Below are 20,248 nucleotides of genomic sequence, written 5' to 3'. Positions count from 1 at the left end.
GTCGGAGGTGCTGCCCTGTCGGAGGTGCTGCCCTGTCGGAGGGGCAGCCCTGAGGGAGGTGCTGCCCTGTCGGAGGGGCAGCCCTGTCGGAGGGGCAGCCCTGAGGGAGGTGCTGCCCTGTCGGAGGGGCAGCACTGAGGGAGGTACCTCCACCCTGACCTTCACCCTATCACACATTTTGTTCTTTTCCTTCCTCCCCCCCAACTTTACCCGGGCTCTGTATTTGCTTTAAAACTGTTAAATCTCCAAAATCTTCCAGTTCTGATGAAAGGTCATCGACCTGAAACGTTAACTCTGTTTCTCTCTCCACAGATGCAGTCTGACCGGCTGAGTGTTTCCAGCATTTTCTGATTTTATTTTGGATTTCCAGCATCCACAGGATTTTGCTTTTGTTGAACAGATAACATATTCATTTAAAACCAAAGATAGTTTTATACAATAAGACCAAACATTTTTCCAAATAAGTTTTACCTCATGACGCCTTGAGCAATGGGAGTGACATCCTTTACAATGAGCCCTTTTTCTAAAGTAAAAAGAATATATTTTGTTTAGTGAATCATCTCAAAAATTCCTTTTAAACCGAACACTGAAATCTGCAGAAAAAAATCCAGTGGGAATGTCTTGGTTCTTTGGTCTTTGTGGGTCACAGAGCCTTGGGGGGCCCTATATAAAGTTTAAAACATTCCCATATATCTCATCCAGCACAGGCAAGATGGGCCGAATGGCCTCTTTCTGTGCTGTATCATTCTATGATTTATACAGCATCTTTCACCACTTCATCCCAAAGCGCTTTACAGCCAATGAAGTACTTTTGACGTGTAGTCACTGTTGTAATGTAGGAAACATGGCAGCCAATTTGCACACAGCAAGATCCCACAAACAAATTAGATAAATGACCAGATCACCTGATTTTTAGATGTTGGTTGAGGGATGTATATTGACCAGGACACCGGGGAGAACTCACCTGCTCTTCTTCGAGTAGTTCAGTGAGATCTTTTATGCCCAGCTGAGAGGGCAGACGGGGCTTCAGTTTAACGTCTCTTCCGAAAGACGGCACCTCCGACAGTGTAGCACTCCCTCAGTGCTGGCACTGGGAGTGTCAGCCTGGATTAACCATAGGTGTTCCGAATTTCCACTGTGAATTCAGACAGTCTTGGCTGCTTTCCATTGAGAAAGCTCAACTCCTCGCTCCCAAAGTTGGGAGGAGACAGCAAGAGATCTCTCTGTAAAATATATGTGCCTCCTCTGTGGTTCTTCAATCCTGACTTTCAGTACCATGACGATTAATTACGTCCATCTGTGCCAGTTTCCTTCAAACAGAACTGGGACCAATTATGCCAAATGATAGTCCACAAAAAAGGTCTCTGAAGACAGTGTTAGTGATTTGACACAAAGGGCTCAATAAATCTTCTCTCTCAAAGTCAATCCTTAACACGCTGTTTTCATTGGGTTTCACAGCAGCCTGACTGTGGTCACTGTCTTACTGCGATGGCTGGACATTTCCTGTTGCCCTGATCTTGCCCTCAGACAACGTTAGAATTTGTGTCCAAGCAGGTGCTTCGAACAGGAATCCTGTACAACGGGAAGTGGATTATTCTGTTCACATCGTGTGAAAGGAATTAAGGCAAGAACGTGCTGGAAATGCACAGCAGGTCAGTCAGCATCTGGAAGAGAAAGGATGGGGTGAGGTTTCAGATGGAACCCTCCAGCATTTTCTGCTCCTTTAATTTTTAATCTTCATGGTTTCCTTTTCTCCTCTGTTTTTATGCAAGTTTTTGCAGTCATTCGATGGGCAGTTCTGTTAACTGTAACCCATCGACGGTCTGTAATATAGTTAATAACATTACGTTTCTGCTATTAAACTGAGTGACTGGAACTCCCAATCCTCACTGTGTAAGTAACCAGTTCTTTCGTTCCAGGATCGGACAGTAAACAAATCAGCGACGCAGTAGGGACTTGGAGTTCTTCCAGGGGAAATCTGGCATTCGCCACGTGAGTTGGCTGTTGGCCGATATCATTGAATCTTCAGGTCATTAGAGCAGCCCTCTGTCCCAGCACTTCTCTCAATGTGCTTGTTGCTGCCACAATCAGTTAGTAGTGATGGCACCAACAGGTTAGATCACCTCAGAATCCCAGTATTAGAACCAGAGGTTTACAGCACAGAAGGAGACCACTTGGCTCGTTCCCTCTGCACTGGCTCTTTGCTGGAGAAGTTTGTGCAACTATTAATTTGTTACATATTTTTAATCTTCAGTTTATATTTTAATTTTTCCCCAGAATGATATCAGAGCTGCAAGGGTTAAATTATGGAGGACAGGCTGCATAAACTTGGCTTGTATTCCCTTGAGTTTAGGAGATTGAGGGGGGAGCTGATCGAGGTGTTTAAAGTGATGAAGGGATTCCACAGGGTAGATACAGAGAATCTATTTCCTCTTGTGAGGGAATCAAGAACGAGGGGACATAATCTTAAAACTGGAGCTAGGCAACTGGAGGGAAATCAGGAAGCTCTTTTTCACAAAGGGTAGTGGAAATCTGGAATTCTCTCCCCAAAAGGATGTGGCTGCTGGGGGAAAATTGGAGCTTTAAAGACTGAGATCGATAATTTTTTGTTAGGTAAGGATATTGAGGGACGTGGAGCAAAGGTATGTCAATGGAGTTGAGGTCCAGATCAGCCATGATCTAATTCAATGGCGGAACAGGCACGAGGGGCTGAATGGCCTCCTCCTGTTCCTACTTTCCCACCGTCACCACTCACCTTCCCTGCCCAAAAGAACGGCATCGGCCGGTTCACCACATTCTGCCGTGGCCACAGTGAATGGCCGTCAGACTTTCCTGCCCACCTTATACAGAAGCTCACAGACATTGCTGAGCACCCCCACACACTGTTAATATTGGGAAGCCACTGTGTGGGGACTTGCAGGTGTGTAACCCATCGCCCTATAGTAATAGATTGCTATTTTTTTGTTGGTCAGTGTTCTGCTATTCATTCCTGAAGGTGTTGACTTCTTGCTGGGGAACGATTCCTCCTCCTCCTCCTCCATCACCTCCTCCTCCTCCTCCATCACCTCCTCCTCCTCCTCCATCACCTCCTCCTCCTCCTCCTCCTCCATCACCTCCTCCTCCATCACCTCCTCCTCCTCCTCCATCACCTCCATCACCTCCTCCTCCTCCTCCATCACCTCCTCCTCCTCCTCCATCACCTCCTCCTCCTCCTCCATCACCTCCTCCTCCTCCTCCATCACCTCCTCCTCCTCCTCCATCACCTCCTCCTCCTCCTCCATCACCTCCTCCTCCTCCTCCATCACCTCCTCCTCCTCCTCCTCCATCACCTCCCATCGTGTCATTATTGCTGTAGAGAGGTTGAGCGGGGAGCAGTCTATTGGATCACAGAGCCACCACAGTAAGCCTGTCCGCATCCTGTATTCGTACACGTGCCCACTTCCAGTGGGCGGGGGGGGGGGGCGAAATCACTGGCTCGTAATCAAGAGTGAGAACCGTAGAGGAGTTCCCCCTTCCCTTCTAACTGTACCCCACTTACAGCTGCCCCAACTGCGAATCAGCTAATGGTTCAGACCGGAGGGGGAAATCAAACCTGGAACTTCGCTGGTCAGCGACCTGCTGGATTAACTTGCTGAGAATCTGCCATTTATTTCTTGACATGGACCCTGATGGCGAATATTGGAGACTTATCTGAATTTGACTGAGAGTTTGGGGGAGGGGGAGATCTCTTAAATTTTCCCTTGGAACTCTCAGATGGTATCACGTAACATGGCAATTAATTTCTTTGTTTCTTAATTCACCAGTGGTCTGCTACATTATTGCTCGAATTACAGTAATAGCCTCCATGGAGTGTCCCTGCTGTATTCTAACCGCAGCGAGAGACACTTCCAGACAAGCAATGACCCAGAAGGAAAGGCTTCCTGTATTAAATGTATCACTGCTTTAGGCACCAGTGTTCTATTGCAGAGAACAATCCTTCACAGTGGGGTTATCCTCAAACAAGAAGAGCGAGTTGGATCTCTGCCTCCAAAAGCCTTGTGTTTGCTGAAATGCTGTGCTCTCGTATTCTGAAACCACACACTCCATGCAGTCGGAGATGGTCTTCCAAGGTTCAGATGCAAGCACAGTGTCGAGGCAGAGTCGTGGGAGCTTTTTATCTAACAAAGATATATCTGACCTGGGAATACTCGACGTTAATACTGGGATCAAAGAGTGGTTGTAACTATCAGGAAAGGCTGAACAGGCTGGGGCTCTTTTCTTTAGAAAAGAGAAGACCCGATAAAGGTCATTAAAATAACGAAAGGGTTTGATCTGATAGGTGTAGAGAAAATGTTTCCACTTGTGGGGAAGTCCAAAACTAGGGGTCATAAATATAAGATCGTCACTAATAAATTCAATAAGGAATTCAGGAGAAACTTCTTTACCCAGAGAGTGGTGAGAATGTGGAACTCGCTCCCACAAGGAGCAGTTGAGGTGAATAGTATAGATGCATTTAAGGGGAAGCTGGATAAACACATGAGGGAGAAAGGAATAGAAGGATATTCTGATAGGGTTAGATAAAGTAGGGAAGGAGGAGGCTTGTGTGGAGCATATAAACACCGGCATAGACCAGTTGGGCTGAATGGCCTGTTTCTGTGCTGTAAATTCTATGTGGGAAGTGGTCAGGTGTTTTATTCTGCACTAATATCCCTCACGTTAATAAGCAATAAAAATTCAAGAATAAAAACAAACTACTTTTGCTTTTAAAACAAATGCATGATGTAACAGGCCATAGTTCTAACACGTTGCATGTCTACATTTAGCAAATACAGACATTATTTGGAATTATCAGCATGGAATGATGATTCAGTTCCATTAGCACAGTGGTAGAAATGACACCTACATTTTTAGCATCACGTCAAAGTGCTCAAAATAGTTTGCTGCATTAATACAGAAAAAAAAACACGCTCTCAGAACGCAATCAAAATGTTTTCGCAGTATGAATGAGATTGCTAAGGTTGAACTATTACAACTGTTTTGGGACTGGGTGGTATAGTGGGCTAAAGTCCTTTCAACTCTGAGACCTGGACTAAAATCTAACTCGGCCAATATGATGGAAGTCTCCTTTTCTGAAATGAGTTTGTCAGTCTCGAATCACAACAGGAAGTCCCCACAATTCAGTTCTAATTGCACTCACGCTCTGGGAGGTCACAAGGAGGGCTGGCTCAAAGACTGGAAATGCTCCATTGGAATGGTGGCTGCTTTTGAGGTTGGTGTTAAGACACATAGTTGTGCAAAGTAGGCTGTTTCTCCTGCCTGTACTCCAATAATTAACTACAGCAATTTATAGTCACAAATCCCTAGCTAATTCTACCCCTTTGCTGGCATTTCTCAAAAGAATTTTTTTTGTTGGTTGGCCAGTTGTTTGACATACACAGAGACCCATTGCTATGCTCAACAGTCTCCAAATTACTGATAAACTACTACCATTTGCCTGATGTGGAGTGCGCACACTGTCTCTATGCACATACCTCATTTACAGGTGTTAGCCGTGGCTCAGTGGGTAGCATTCTCACCGCTCGAGTCCAGAGACTTGGGCACAATATCTAGGCCGACACTCCCAGTGCAGTACTGAGGGAGTGATGCATTGTCGGAGGTGCCGTCTTTCAGATGAGATGTTAAACTGAGGCCCCGTCTGCCCTCTCAGGTGGACATAAAAGGTCCCATGGTTCTATTTTGAAAAAAAAAGCAGGGGAATTCTCCCTGGTGTTCTGGCCCTCAACCAACGCCACTAAAACAGATCACCTGGTCATTATCACATTGTTGTGCACTTTTTGGCTGCCGCGTTTCCTACATTACATCAGTGACTACACTTCAAAAGTACTTCATTGGCTGTAAAGCGCTTTGGGACGTCCTGAGGTCGTGAAAGGCGCTATATAAATGCAAGTTCTTTCTTTCTTGTATACAAACATATGAAAAAGAGGGACAGGAAAAGACCCACTGGTCCATCGAGCCCGTCCTATATAGTTGTGAAGCCTCATGCATCATGATACAGACAATTCCCATCCACCCGGAGCCATGTAATCTCCAGGTAAAATCCCAAAGCTTACCCAAGACCAGATCGATGAGATGCAAGTTGACAGAACCTTGGTGGGGGAGTCTCAGACAAAGGGACATAAACTTAAAATCCGAGCCAGGCCATTCAGGAGAGAAGTTAGGAAACACTTCTTCACACAAAGGGCGGTAGAAATGTGGAACTCTCTCCCACAAAAAAGCAGTGGATTCTAGCTCAATCAATAATCTGAGATCGATAGATTTTTGCTAGCCAAGGGTATTAAGGGATATGGAGCCAAGGTGGGTAAATGGAGTTAGGATAAAGATCAGGCACGAGGGGCTGAGTGGCCTACTCCTGTTCCTATGGTTTAGGAGCCCCAGGTGCGGGTAGGGGTACTGCAGGAGTTTAACCAACTAAAACCACACAGCCTACCAGCACGAAGCAATTGGATGCTTCCTCTTATTTAGCCAACCAGGACTACTCCTCTTCTTGGGCTATTGTCTTCAAGGGTTATCTGGAGCTGAGCGGGAAGATTCCCAGCCTATCAAGAACGTTCCTTTAAACTTGATTTTGTGACAAGAGTTCCCAAAAGTCTGTTGGACTAATTGAGTTCATGGTTTATGTTGTGTGACTATTTAGTTACCAACAGGAATAGCTTTATTCAGAAGCCTGTTGAGACGAATGGAAAGAAAGGTTTGCTGGAACAGTGGAGGATTTTGCTTCCATTTGATATCTAGGGACCATTTTAATTATAACTTCTTGAATTCACTGATTACTAATCTGCTCAGATTAGTATTGTGCAATTTATATCAAGCCTATCAGCCTCAGTCAGTCAATAATCGACTAAAGTACAACCTTGACCTCAGCAGCAATGTTTTCTGTGGAGAAGAGAGAAAAAAAAAATACACCAAATGAAATGTCAGTCAAGGTCAGGTCATGGGTCTAAAGCTCATGAGACTATTCCATCTGGACTTAGTTAACCTCTGTTAAAGGCCTAATTTTTCAGGATGCTGGTGGCAATTACTGGTTGGAAGAGTGAGTTTTAGGTCTAGACATATTGCTCCCAGCAGTACGTTCTCTTGTGATCCCACCGCTGTGAAATTCTTGCGTTTGTGGTGAGCTGAGGCTGGTTTTCGATATAGCGCCCGGTCACAAGCTGCGAGGAAATAGCCAGCAGCAAAACATCTGGGGGTAGAATTACCGCAGGGGTTCCTCCAATCTCCTGCCGTAAGTTTGGTGGAAATCCCTTATTTCAGACCCCTCTTCCGCCAAAGTTACGGTGGAAAAATCAGGTGAACCCTCATGAAAATGCAACCCATTGAGGTACTGCTACTCTAACCTTGGGGAACAAACAACCTGTCCAGATTGTCAACTTACTGTTCCCTCTCAGCGGGGAGGGGAAAGAAACATGTATCACGTCCAGACCCAATTCAGTCCATTGTTTTTATTGGGTATGCTCATGGTGGCAGCAGGGAAGGGGTCCCAAGCAAATCCCTACTTATTCCCCACAGGGAGGTCCGAAAATACACCATAGAGGCTGTTCCTTCGCAGCTCATAGCAGCTGGTTACAGAGAGGCATTGACAGAGGCTAGAAGCAGGGCACTATCTTGGTCAGGAATACTGCATGGCACAAGATGATCTAGACAGAGAAACCTTAATGAACACATAAGCTACCAACTAACTTGTCCTTTGGATGACCTGTGGAAAGATCTTTCTGAAGTTGGTCTGAAATCTCTGATTTGCCCCCCAGTCCCACTATCCTTGGCCACCACAGTAAAACTGAGATTTGCCTCATCTTCTGTAAAGATTTCTTAATGCAACAAAATGTTAAAGAGCTAACAGAACTCTGTTACAGATGTCAACGTGAAGAAACCCAGCAGCCAATTTTATTTTGAAGCTTAATGTAGAAGTTGATGTATTGTGTATAAAATGGCAAATCTGTTTACCAGAACCAGATTGTGTGAATCAACCATATTGCTAGCACAGTCCAATTTACATCAAAAATTCAGAAGTGTGGAACTGTGATAATTCAACTTAACAAATGCCCCTTTATTCGTGTCCATACCAAGAACCCAACATTACAAAGGCCATACAATGAAAGTCATTCATAGTAAACCTTGAACATTGGACGTTTTCCACACTGTTAATTTAGCCAGGTACATTTTCCAGATAAAATTATCAGTTTTAAGGGGAAGAGAAGATTGACTGATGTGTAAACATAGTCAAGGTGATGTGAGGGCGGGGCGGGGGATCACAGAATCCATGGAGCCCCTGCAGTAGATTGGTTGCCGGCCTTGACTCAGTGGGTAGCGCTCTCTCACGTCTCGAGTCAGAAGGTTGTGGGTTCAAGTCCCATTCCAGAGACTTGAGCACAAAATTCAGTCCGACACTCCCAGCGCAGTGCTGAGGGAGTGCTGCACTGTTGGAGGTGCTGTCTTTCTGATGAATCATTAAACTGAGGCCCTCTCAGATGGATGTAAAAGACCCCATGGCTCTTTTCAAAGAAGAGCAGGGGAATATTTATCCCTCAACCAACATCATTAAAACAGATGATCTGGCCATTATCACATTGCTGTTTGTGGGACCTTGCTGCGCGCAAATTGGCTGCCACATTTCCTACGTTAGAACAGCGATTACACTTCAAAAAGTACTTAATTGGCCGTAAAGCACTTTGGGACGTTCTGAGATTGTGAAAGGCGCTATCTAAATACAAGTCTTTCTTTCTTTCTGTGCATTTATACTGCTAAACCTGACCCTTTTATTGAGGTGTTTGGATTGTAGATAAGGCACTATATCAATGCAAGTCCTTTCCTTTCATTCTTAAATGGTGCACTTTTTCAAATTTTATTTGAATAAGAATATAGAATGCACAGTTGGTATAAGACTTAAGCTGAGCCCCGAAAAACATCTCCCTCGTAAAAAATAACAATTTTTGAAAGTTTTGGAACAAAGTTTCGATTCTAGGACTGATCCTGTATATTTATTGAGACAACTGAAATGAGTTGCAACTCACCTCCAGGTACGGCAGAGCGCAGTGAGAAGAATTGCTGATAAGAAAGCAACACCCGCGATGACTAAGAAGTGGATCAGGTTGTCTTGGTCCCTGTGCTTCATCAGGGTCCGAAGATCGGCATCTACGCCGTTTTTAAACTGGTAGAGAAGGAGGAAGCCACGGCCACGGTCTGTGGTGGTGATCAGCTCCACCACCACCTCCACCATCTCCAGGGAAGAACCAAACATCAACGTCTTGTTCACGGGCGAGTTCGCTCCACAAAAGCGGGCAGAGAATGTGATCAGATCCGAAATATATAAAACATCATTCGGGCAAACTTCAGGAGATGCAAAGGGCGTGACTTTTGTCGCAGATATCAGTGTAGCCTCAGTGGAATCGTTTACCTCTTGCACTTCAAGGTGGTCGTTTTCCAGCCTGTTCTCACCTTGTCTTTCACTGTTGTATTGAGGGCCGACTTTGATGTCTTTGTAATCACCGACAAGAAAGTCACTTGAATTTGACTTTGTAGAGTCATCCTTATCCAAAACATCAAGTGGAGAGTCAGTCACTGAGAAATCAGGCATCAAAGGAGACACCTTAACCACCTCTAACTGTGCGGACTCTTCCTGTGCCACAACCTGTTTGTCTTCAGCTTTTTCAGATTGTGTCACAGGGAAACCCTGGTAATCAACATCAAAAGCTTTTGACACATTGGTCTCATTAAATGACACCTTTATTCGTCCATCTTGACGGGACTCTTCCGTATGAGAATACAGGTCATTGGACACTCTGCTCTGTACGGTGCTCCCATTCTCCAATGAGCCAGAAATAGACTTCTCCCTGCCTACCACTGCAGGGGCTGATTGGTCGCGAAGAAGTAGGGTTTTATCATTACGTGGGTTCTCGAACACATCAAAATCGAAAACTTCCAACACAAGACGGACACCAGCCGGGATGAAGAATTGCCACACACAATGTGTGCCTGGAACGTAACTTGTGGGAAAGCCAGGTGACAGTACGATACCTCGAGCGTCAGAATCAACAATGGCTCCACACGAATAATAGACCTGGAAACAAAATATTAAAATATTGGAGGAGATCACCAAGACAGCAAATTATTTTTCAACTCCTTTCTCTTCTCCCCTGCTCCAATCTCCTTTCTTATTGTTAAATAAGAAGATATTGTTAAATAATTTAAAGAATTGCAATCGACATAGAACAAGCTGGCTGACTAACCAAACGGGGAGTGGGGGCGGAGACATGCATGGAGGACACAAATCTCATAACTGGTCTCTAATTTTGGTATTTTCCCTCACGCCTGGTATTGTCTGAATGCTCATCGATGACAGCCACATGGCTAAGGTTGGTTACAGTTATCACATTATCTTTATAACAGGTACCCCCAGCGCACCCTCATGGTTCAGAGTGCCTTTACTAGAGATACATCTGCCCACTTGGCCACAGTTGTTGAGTGGCTCAGGGAGACCAAAAGAATTGCTTTTAATTGTACCTGTCTTCTCACCAAACATCCCACCCTAGTGTACGGAACAAAATAACTGTAGACGGGAGACGGCCTTTGGCTCAGTGGTAGCATTCCCACCTCTGAGTCAAAAGGTGCAGGATTCAGGTCTCCACGCGTCCAGTCTGGGCGAGCGGAGGCCGGAGCTCCGGACGGCCCCGGCGAGCGGAGGCCGGAGCTCCGGACGGCCCCGGCGAGCGGAGGCCGGAGCTCCGGACGGCCCCGGCGAGCGGAGGCCGGAGCTCCGGACGGCCCCGGCGAGCGGAGGCTGTGGGAGCCCAGAAAACCCTCCTGCCCTATCGGCTGGTCTAAAAAAGACAGCAATGACCATGGAAGGTTGCCAGACTGCAAGTCCTTCCAATACTTCATATTATTCTTCAAGGGAAGATACAAAAACATTAACAACTATAGACACTTGTGTCCAATCAATAACATAGCTTACACTCTGTATCAAACCACGATTTGAGGTGTAAACTTATACAAACCAATAAAAGAACACATTTTGAAACATTTAACATGTTTCCAATGCATTATTTTAAAATTTCGGTATACTTAAAAAGGAGTTTACAACTACCAGATGTAACAGATGTGCTTGGAAATCTCCTAAAGAACCAAACCCTGCATGTCAACTTTAATCTTCAGTCCAGAACATAAAGCATGCCAGGGTTCCTTCAAAGTCCCATTTTAATTTAAACCACTTGTCACCACATTAAAAAGGGGCTGACTGCAACAAGCAATCGAAGCACTCTCTGATCTAGCCGAGATAATAACTAGGACTAGTTATTCTTCTACATTTCCAAAACAAGCTACGTAAATATAAATCAGTTTGGTCTGTTTTTCATTTCTGAGCAACTGTGCGCCCTTAACACAAATTCTTAAGGAGGATTCCATCTTTTCAGTTTCTGAAATGGAGCTAATAAATGATGCACTGGGTCAAACTGGTCATGGTGGGGAGGGAAAGGAGGTGAAGCAAAAAAAATATGGGGCCCAAGAATCCGTGGGCCGTCCATCCCGGGGTAAGTGGTGGGATGTGCCTGCTTGTCACTTTCGGCACTGACCCTACCAAAGTTGGCGAGGTCACCTACAACAACTTGCATTTATATAGCACCTTTTAACATCCCATGGCGCTTCACAGGAGCGCTATCAGACCAAATCTGACGCCAAGCCACGCAAGGAGATATTAGGACAGGTGACCAAAAGCTTGGTCAAAAAGTTTTAAGGAGCATCTTATAGAGAGAGGGGTTTAGGGAGGAAATTGCAGAGCTTAGGGCCTAGGCCGTTGAAGGCACAGCCACCAATGGTGGAATGATGAAAATTGGGAATGTGCAAGAGGCCAGAATTGGAAGAACGCAGAGATCTTGGAGTGTTGTAGGGCTGGAGGAGATAGGGAGGGGCGAGGCCATGGAGGGATTCGAAAACAAGGATGAGAATGTTAAACATGGAGGTGCTGCCTAGTTTAAATGACCTGGGTATGTGCCTGCGCCAGTAGGGATACTTCTAGGGGTGCCCGCCTGCCCAAGAAAGCTGTGAAGTGGCATAAGGTAGACTGGGGGCCACCAAATCCGCTAGAAATTTGGAACCTCTTTGGGGGTCGTGCCATGGACCTCCCGCCCCAGGTGGGCCCCACATCTGCCAGACGGCAGTTCCAGTACGCCTAGTTTCAATCACAGGCGGGGGCTCCATTCCCAACAAGGCCCTGCGGAAACTGGTGCGTCCAAGTCACCGGCCTATTCTGTATCCCATCCACCGCACTCTCTCCGCATTTCACTGCAGGAATACGCCGGAAGGGCCGTGAATATCAGGCCCCAAGGTGTCGTCGTAAGTTGATCGCAACAGTTCCACTTGCCAATAACCAAGGATGGCAGCTGGGGATTCCTGGTTTACAGCTGTTTTGACTGCCACAAGTTGCAAGAATTAATGGAGCAGAAGCAGCTTTTCCCACTGGATTATTAATAAGAGTCCACATATGGATAAAGATGGAAAATATTAAATCGTAATTTTTGCTGCCTTTAGCACTACCTGCACTGTATCAATTACAAATGCTTATGATGGCCAATTTTAACTGTAATTTGCAGCTGCACAAACCTTGGGATCTATAATGAATCTTGTGAGTGCTCTCAAAAGAACTTCCAACAACCAACTGATTTTTAATGACAGAATGTAGCAAACGCAATTAGTAACCAAATGACTGGAGTCTAGTCTCATTTTAGTTGCTGGAAAATGCATTGATTGAATTGCTTTCCAATGGAACTTTTGCCCGTGATAATTCTTTAAATTAAAAAAGTAAAAGCAAACCAGTTTCTCTGAAGTGGATTCTCACTTGAATCTTATTTGCCAAAAAAGAGAAATTTGTTCAGCAAACTGGATTTTAAAGTCCGTGAAATAACTTTGGATCAAAGCTTTTTCACGCCAAGGTCTGCGGTTACTGTTCAAACAATATGCTACAAAGACTCCCTCTGTTGCATGCACAAGCTAGCAAAGATCAGAGGGGAAAGTAACATGTTGAGTAAACGGTCGTATTTCCACAAGGATGACTTGCACTGTATTTACATATTGCCAAGTTCATACCGGAGCGAATCCAGTATGAATGGCACTGTGATGTGACCTTGGCAGTGTCGATGTTGTAAAGTTACATACTCTGGGGCACTAGAGAGGGAATCAGTAATACCAGCAGTAGCAATCACCTCTTCTAGAGGCACATTTCTTGAGGTATCATTCTGGATAGCGGCATAAGACGGGAGAGAAGAGGAGGGTGGGGGGGGGGGGGGGAAAACAGGGTGAGGGTGAAGCTTTCACTACCCTGCCCTTAGAGGAGTGAATGGCAGCAGAGTGAGGGGAAGGGGAGGATAAAGCAGTTAAGTGGGCAATTCAAGGGAGAACAGGTAGGGGTGGCAATGGGAATGAGGGGTGTAATAGGAAAAGGAGATATCAGGTCAGTGGGACCTGACCCAAGGGCTGCAGGTTACATCTCCCCCCCCCCCCCCACCCCACACTAGAACATTTAGCACATTCCACAGGGGCTCCTCCCCCCGCCACACTATCAGTTATCTTACCCTTAAAAAGGGAAGAAAAAGGCAAAGAAAAGTAAAAGTATGAGTCTAAAGAGAAAGAGACTAGAATAGAACTTGCATTTCTATAGGACCTTTCACCACCTCAGGACTCCCCAAAGTGCTTCACAGCCAATGAAGTACTTTTGAAGTGTAGTCACTGTTGTAATGCAGGAAATGCAGCAGCCAATTTGCGCACAGCAAGATCCCACAAACAACACGTGATATTGACCAGATAATCTGTATTAGTGATGTTGGTTAAGGGATAAATATTGGCCAGGGCAACGGGAAGAACTCCCCTGTTCTTCATCAAAATTGTGCCATGGGATCTTTAATGTCCAGCTGAGAGGGCAGACAGGGACTCGGTTTAACGTCTCATCCCAAAGACGGCACCTCAGACAGTGCAGCACTCCCTCAGTATTGCACTGGGAGTGTCAGCCTAGACTTTGTGCTCAAGTCTCAAGTGCGGGACTTGAACCCACGACCCTCTGACTCAGGAGAGAGAACTCCCACTGAGCCACAGTTGTCAACTCTGGAAATGGATGCAATCATTTGACAATTTTCACTTCACTTTCCGTCCAATAGTAATATTAATGTAAATGAAAAGAACAACTTCAGTGCTCTTATATCCCTAGAACGTAAGAAGGAACTAAGCAGGAACAGGATCTTTATGAAGGTGTTTCGAGCTGAATGGGTGAAGCCTGTATCAAGCAACTGTTAAATTTGGGTCATCTCCTTCTATGTAATTGCAGACTTTCACTGTGGATTTGCAAGTGTTTGATTGGGAGTGGTTTTCCAACATACTTTTCCCAAAATAGATATTCAACAAAACTCTTTATAACCCTTGGCGTGTTCCATTGCTGCAAAGGAGGGGAGGACAAACAAGCTTTTGTTATCTGAGGAATGCAAAGTATCTTTCAATGGCAGGACCATATTAGTGTCACCCCTGATATTTATTGACCCATCATGTCAATTTGAGCTTTCAAGACGGAGATCGATGCATTTTTGTTGGGTAAGGGTATCTAGGGATATGGAACAAAGGCGGGTGAATGGGGTTAGGGGTACAGATCAGCCGTGATCTAATTGAATGGCAGAACAGGCTCGAGGGGCTGAATGGCCTACTCCTGTTCCGATATTTACACAAATCCAAAAAAAACCTTTCAAAGTGCCAATAGTAGAAAGGCTTTAGAAAATACTTTTAAAATCTACCATGCACAGGAAATTTATCCATAGAAGACACCCATCCGCAGAGGTTTAGCCTACAATGCTTCAGCGCTCTACTTCTGTACACCTTAAGCCTGATTAATAAGGTGTCAGAAAGTGCAATACAAAAGACTTGATTAAAACTGCGTGAGGATTACTAAAACAAACTTCAAAACAATTGTGTCTTTCAGTTTATCATGAAGCAATTTCCTGTTAATACTGTTATCCATTTGAAATTGATTTCAGAACGAACATTCTTTCAGTGACTTCACCCTCAGTGCTGGCCCTAGCCCAGCTTTCTCTTGTGCAGCAGAAACAAAATTGGGGCAATGTGTTTATCAATCAGTTAATGATAATTATCGCAACAAAATGGGTCTAACCATACATAGACTTAACAAAAGATTCCTTCAAAACAAAAATGAAGGCAGTAATATAAATGTGTTAGAAGTCCAGTGTTAATTCTATGACTGTAACACCAGAATCATGTTATATCTGGGAGTCCTGTGAGATAAAAATGTGAGCCCAGGCTTTGGGAGAGGAGAGCAAAACAGAATAAGGGGGGCAGGTGAGGGAAAGAACCCTTAAGTTTTGGGAGTCTAAAGGATCCTTTCTAACACATTGAGGACATTTTCTGATGGGTTGAAGATAGCGATGGCGATGTCCAGAGGCCAGATTGTGTTGTTCTCCAGACCGTGGATGAAACTTAATTACCTTCTTCTTTTTCCCCTCGAAAACATGAAACAAATAATGGTCAATTCATTTCTGGATTGTAAGCCAGAAACACCATTTGATAAATGATGACATTACAGCTGGATAATGTGACAGAATACTGACTGAGGCAGTTCCCATTTATATGAGGCAGTTTTCAAAGTGGGACATTTTTCAGTGTAGAATCTTCATACAAATGTGCTTTATGAAAAAATTGTACCGTGAAGGCCATTCAGATTTAGGTTAAATGGAACATTATTGTGGATGCTACTTGCTCACCATCTTATATATAACTCAACTAATGGTTTACTTTGCTGCAATATTACCAGGTAATTCAGTACACAAATATTGTTAGAATACAGATGAACATGATCTCAGGATGGAATTCCATTTGGAAAGCAACAAGTTCCCAACTATATGCAACATTGTCAATTTCCATCTTCCTCTTCCAACGCCTCTCCTCTGTTGTCCAGCTCAGTGAGACTTCCCTTGCTTGCTTTCACTCTTAGCTATCTGATCATAGCCAGAGCATCTCCATCAGTGGTTTCTCTTCCCACCCTCACACCCTTATCTCTGATGTACTCCAAGGGTCTCTCTTTGGACCCCCTCCTCTTCCTCATCTACATGCTGCCTCTTGGTGACATAATCGGATGACATGGTGAGGGGGGGGGGGTCAGGTTCCAGATATACACCGATGACACCCAGCTCTCCACCACCTCGCTCAGCCCCTCCACTGCCTGTGTGTTGTCAGACTACTCGTCCGACATCCAGTCCTGGATGAGCTGCAATTTCCTTCAATTTAAACATTGGGAAGACTGAAGCTGTTGTCTTCAGCCTCCACCACAAACTCTATCACTCGTCCCCGATTCCATTCCTCTCCCCGCCCATTGTTTTAGAAATGTTGCACCTTTAAGCTTACGGTTTTTTTTCCAAACTGGAATGACCCTGCATTTCCAGCACTACTTAATACTGTTTAAATACCTACTTTAATCAAAGCTCATTGAATACCACATATTTGGCTCGCATGCCCACTTATTCCTAAATACAATAAACAGCAGGGCCACACTTGCCAGATCTGCATTCTCTCCAGTGTTAGAAATAGTGGGAATTCTCAAAGCAATATGAATCCTTTCTGTGGAATTTTAAGATCAGGTCAAACAGCAGTTTTGGTAAAAGGTAAACAAAAACTAATCTCTTGATATTGAAGCAAGACAAAATTTACTGAAAAACACTCAGTAATTTCTAGTTTGAATTTAAACTTCATTCACCCTTGAACCTCTGAGCTCTTAAAAGTGATAAAAATGACAGCAAGTTTCATTTCAGCTATTTGTAAAAACAAATGGAACACAGATTAAAGTACGGCTTTACTATACTATTGGACAGTTGGTTAGTATTGGCTTCCTATAAGGAGATGAAAGTGTAAATCAACGATGGACATAATTGTCCTTTTAGGAATGGGTAGAGACAGCATGGTCAGCACAGAGCCTGTTAACCTCTTCGGGGTCACCATCAATACTCACCCCAATAACAAGCCAGGACTAAAGAGGAAAAAAATTGGCAGAAAAGTAACAGGAAAATATTTTATATAAAAGAGAAATGATATTAGTAAACCAGTGACTTTAGTCTGTAACTGTGCTGCTGATCTGTGGTTTTATGATCCCAAATTTAAAAAAAATTATTTGTTCATGGGATGTGGGCATCGCTGGCAAGGCCAGCATTTATTGCCCATCCCTAATTGCCCTTGAGTAGGTGGTGGTGAGCCGCCTTCTTGAACCGCAGCAGTCCGTGTGGTGAAAGTTCTCCCACAGTGCTGTTAGGTAGGGAGTTCCAGGATTTTGACACAGCAACGATGAAGGAACGGCATTATGAGATTTGAGATCTATGGATTTTTTTATACAAGTGGTTTCTGGTCAGTCATATTTTTCTAACATATTCTGGATGTACAGGTGAAGTAGCTCTTTCATCCAATATCATAGATTCATTCAAAGATCATTTCACTGCAAAACCTTTTTCTGATCAGCTAACCAATTGTTTACGCTCTGTCTCACAAACTGATCTAACCATCCCACTATCATCATAAGGTACAGAAGTGGAGGGTAAATCCTTGACAGAGTTAATGTTGCAGTAACCATGTGCAAAGTCTCCCAGTAGGAAACCAATGTAAGAAGGGCAGGTTATTTTTTTGACATTGCACATGAGAATTAACCATTGCGTTGCTGGCCGCCCCATGGAATTCCAGGCTCATGCAATGGCCATGAAACTAATTCTTAATATTGCACAAAGTCACATGATAATTAATCTTGAGGGAGACCATTCAGCCCATCTTTATTGAACCATCCGGAACAATTCTACAATTGCAACATCCAATTGTTTCTTAAATAATTCCAGAGTTTTCGCCTCCACTACTCGATCAGGTTGATTGCACCTTGTGTAAAGAAGAATTTTCTGAAATCAGTCTTAAAATTACCTTTTACTAGTTTGAACCCCGGTCCCTTTGTTCTACTCTAGCACTTTAATTTAAAATAACATTCTGGGTTAACTTTTTCCATTCCCTCAACTATCTTATATACCTCCAAAAGATCACCTTTCAGAAGTCTTCTTTCCAGGCAGAAAAGCCCAAATCTCTCCAGTCTGGATACAGAATGCGATTAATTTGAGACATGACATGTGTTAAGTGTAAGATACTTGGGAGGAACAGGTGACTTTGGACCTCTGGTTCCCAAAGCTCTCCACCACTGGTGGTTTTCCTCGCCTCATGTCTGGGTCTGTTGTAGACTCATTGATCGAGATTGATTGCTATAATTAGTCAACAACTCCATTATTGTTGTATGATGTGACTACCAGGATGATAGATGGTGAACTGGATGGACCTTGGTCTTTTCTCCTCCATCGATTCCTACGTTCCTGTAAATCAAACCCCTGATACAAGAGATCAGCTTCGTGACATTTCTCTGCACTGCCTCCAGCACTTGAATATCTCTTGTTTCTTGGTACCAAAATTGTGGTCTGACCAGATAGCCACAGTTTGACCACAACCTCCTTTACTGTTTTGGCTATGTAGTTCAACATTCTATTGGCTTTGTTGTTTGGACATGTTTAGCTTTGGGTCTAAGCTCCTTGGTCTCTTTCAGCTTTATTCTTAGCTAGTCCTTCACTGTGCTGGAGCGAGGAGTGGGGGAGGATGATGGTGTCCTGGTTTGGTGTAAACACCGTTTCCCTTTACAAGAGAGTGTGGGTATCTCCTGTTCTGTTGTCTTTCCTGTGCGTGCTTCCCATTCATCAGGTTTGTGGATTTGCTCTATGAATCTGCCCTCTTTCTCCCCCCCCCCCCCCCCAATAGTAGCAAGGGTCTTATGGCCGCAGTCTCTCTCCCTGTCGGCGTGGACTCTATTCCTCCCCATTTTATTCAGCAGGTGCTTGCTTTCTTTTTCTCTCAGTTTCCTATAACATTCCCGATGCTTGCTGTGCTCTGCTGTCCTCCCCATTTTCCCCAGAGTGATCCTAGGGATTCCTTGATACCTGAAACTTAAATATTTGTATCTTGGCTGTGCCTGATTAAGTTTGACTGATTCACTGTTTGATTTCCTAACTTTATTAATGTTTGATTTCTGAAAACAATTTTTGTAAAAGTTTTTTAAAAAATAGCCACTGAAAGGCATTTTGCTGAAAATGTAACCATATGCAACTAAAATGTACAATTTTAAATTAAAAGTTTTAAACCAGTCAAACTATCTTCCTTCTCCCTATTCTTATTAAAAATTTGTAATTTGTTTTTAGTTTTACTAATTATTTGATGTCCATGCTCTCACTCACTTGCTTTCTTGAGCCCTTTAGCTATTTTGGAAGTGGGATTAATATCAAACTTGGCCTCGGGTTGGCTGGAAACCTACAAGGCTCAGCACCGTAAAGACAGACAGACAAAGAAACAGCCCATTTAACTCGGAGTCCGCAGTGTTTTTCTCCACCAGCACCCTAGTCTTAATCCCACTCTCCTGCTCACTCCCCATAAGCTTTTAATATCCTTGTTTTTATGAGCAGCTATCTAATTCTCTTTTAGACACTGTTTCCACAATGGCTTGGGGTTGAGAATTCCAAATTTTAACCATCTGCTGTTCAAGATTTTTTTTAAACTTCTTTAATTCTTTGACGTGTTGCTGTAGATTTTCCTGAGTCAATTAGCCCTATTAGAATCATACAGCACAGAAGGAGGCCATTCAACCCATCGTGCCTCTGCCAGCTCTTTGAAAGAGCTATCCAATTAGTCCCACTCCCCTGCTTTCCCCACAGCTCTACAATTTTTTTCCTTTTCAAGTATTTATCCAATTCCCTTTTGAAAGTTACTACTGAATCTGCTTCCACCGCCCTTTCAGACAGTGCATTCCAGATCATAACAACTCGCTGCGTTAAAAAAAATCTCATCTTCCCCTCTGGTTCTTTTGCCAATTATCTGAAAGTAGTTCTATTGCTTGACAAGCCATTCCTTTAGAAGTTACCAGGAGCACGAGTAACTCCCTAAAAGAGATCATTCAGCAGCAATGCAAGGGTTAATTATACTTGTTTCAGCTCCCGTTAAACTTACGTGACACTCACCCTACCCCTTTGGAAATTGCAGAGGCTTTTCAAAACGATAACCAAAAAAAAAAGGCTTAAAACAAAAACTGGAAACGAATCTCCCATATATTGTGTACAGTGTACTTTACCCGCGTACATTCATATCTACTGTTATATTTATGAATATATAATGT

General features: G+C 43.9%; 1 protein-coding gene across 1 annotated transcript in view; it reads right to left on the bottom strand.

The window, feature by feature from the left end:
* The window catches only part of si:dkey-112e17.1 (uncharacterized), a 35,627-nt gene that overhangs the window by 13,899 nt on the left and 1,480 nt on the right, over nt 1-20,248 (bottom strand). The window contains exons 2-3 of the mRNA XM_068006164.1: nt 9,048-10,093; nt 472-523 (exon numbers count right to left, since the gene is read on the bottom strand). Of these exons, the coding sequence (XP_067862265.1) occupies nt 472-523; nt 9,048-10,093 (1,098 nt within the window). The remainder of the gene's footprint in view (nt 1-471; nt 524-9,047; nt 10,094-20,248) is intronic.

The sequence above is a fragment of the Heptranchias perlo genome, chromosome 25, assembly GCF_035084215.1.
Source record: "Heptranchias perlo isolate sHepPer1 chromosome 25, sHepPer1.hap1, whole genome shotgun sequence".
Lineage (NCBI taxonomy): Eukaryota > Metazoa > Chordata > Chondrichthyes > Hexanchiformes > Hexanchidae > Heptranchias > Heptranchias perlo.
This window is presented reverse-complemented; position numbering and strand designations above follow the sequence as displayed.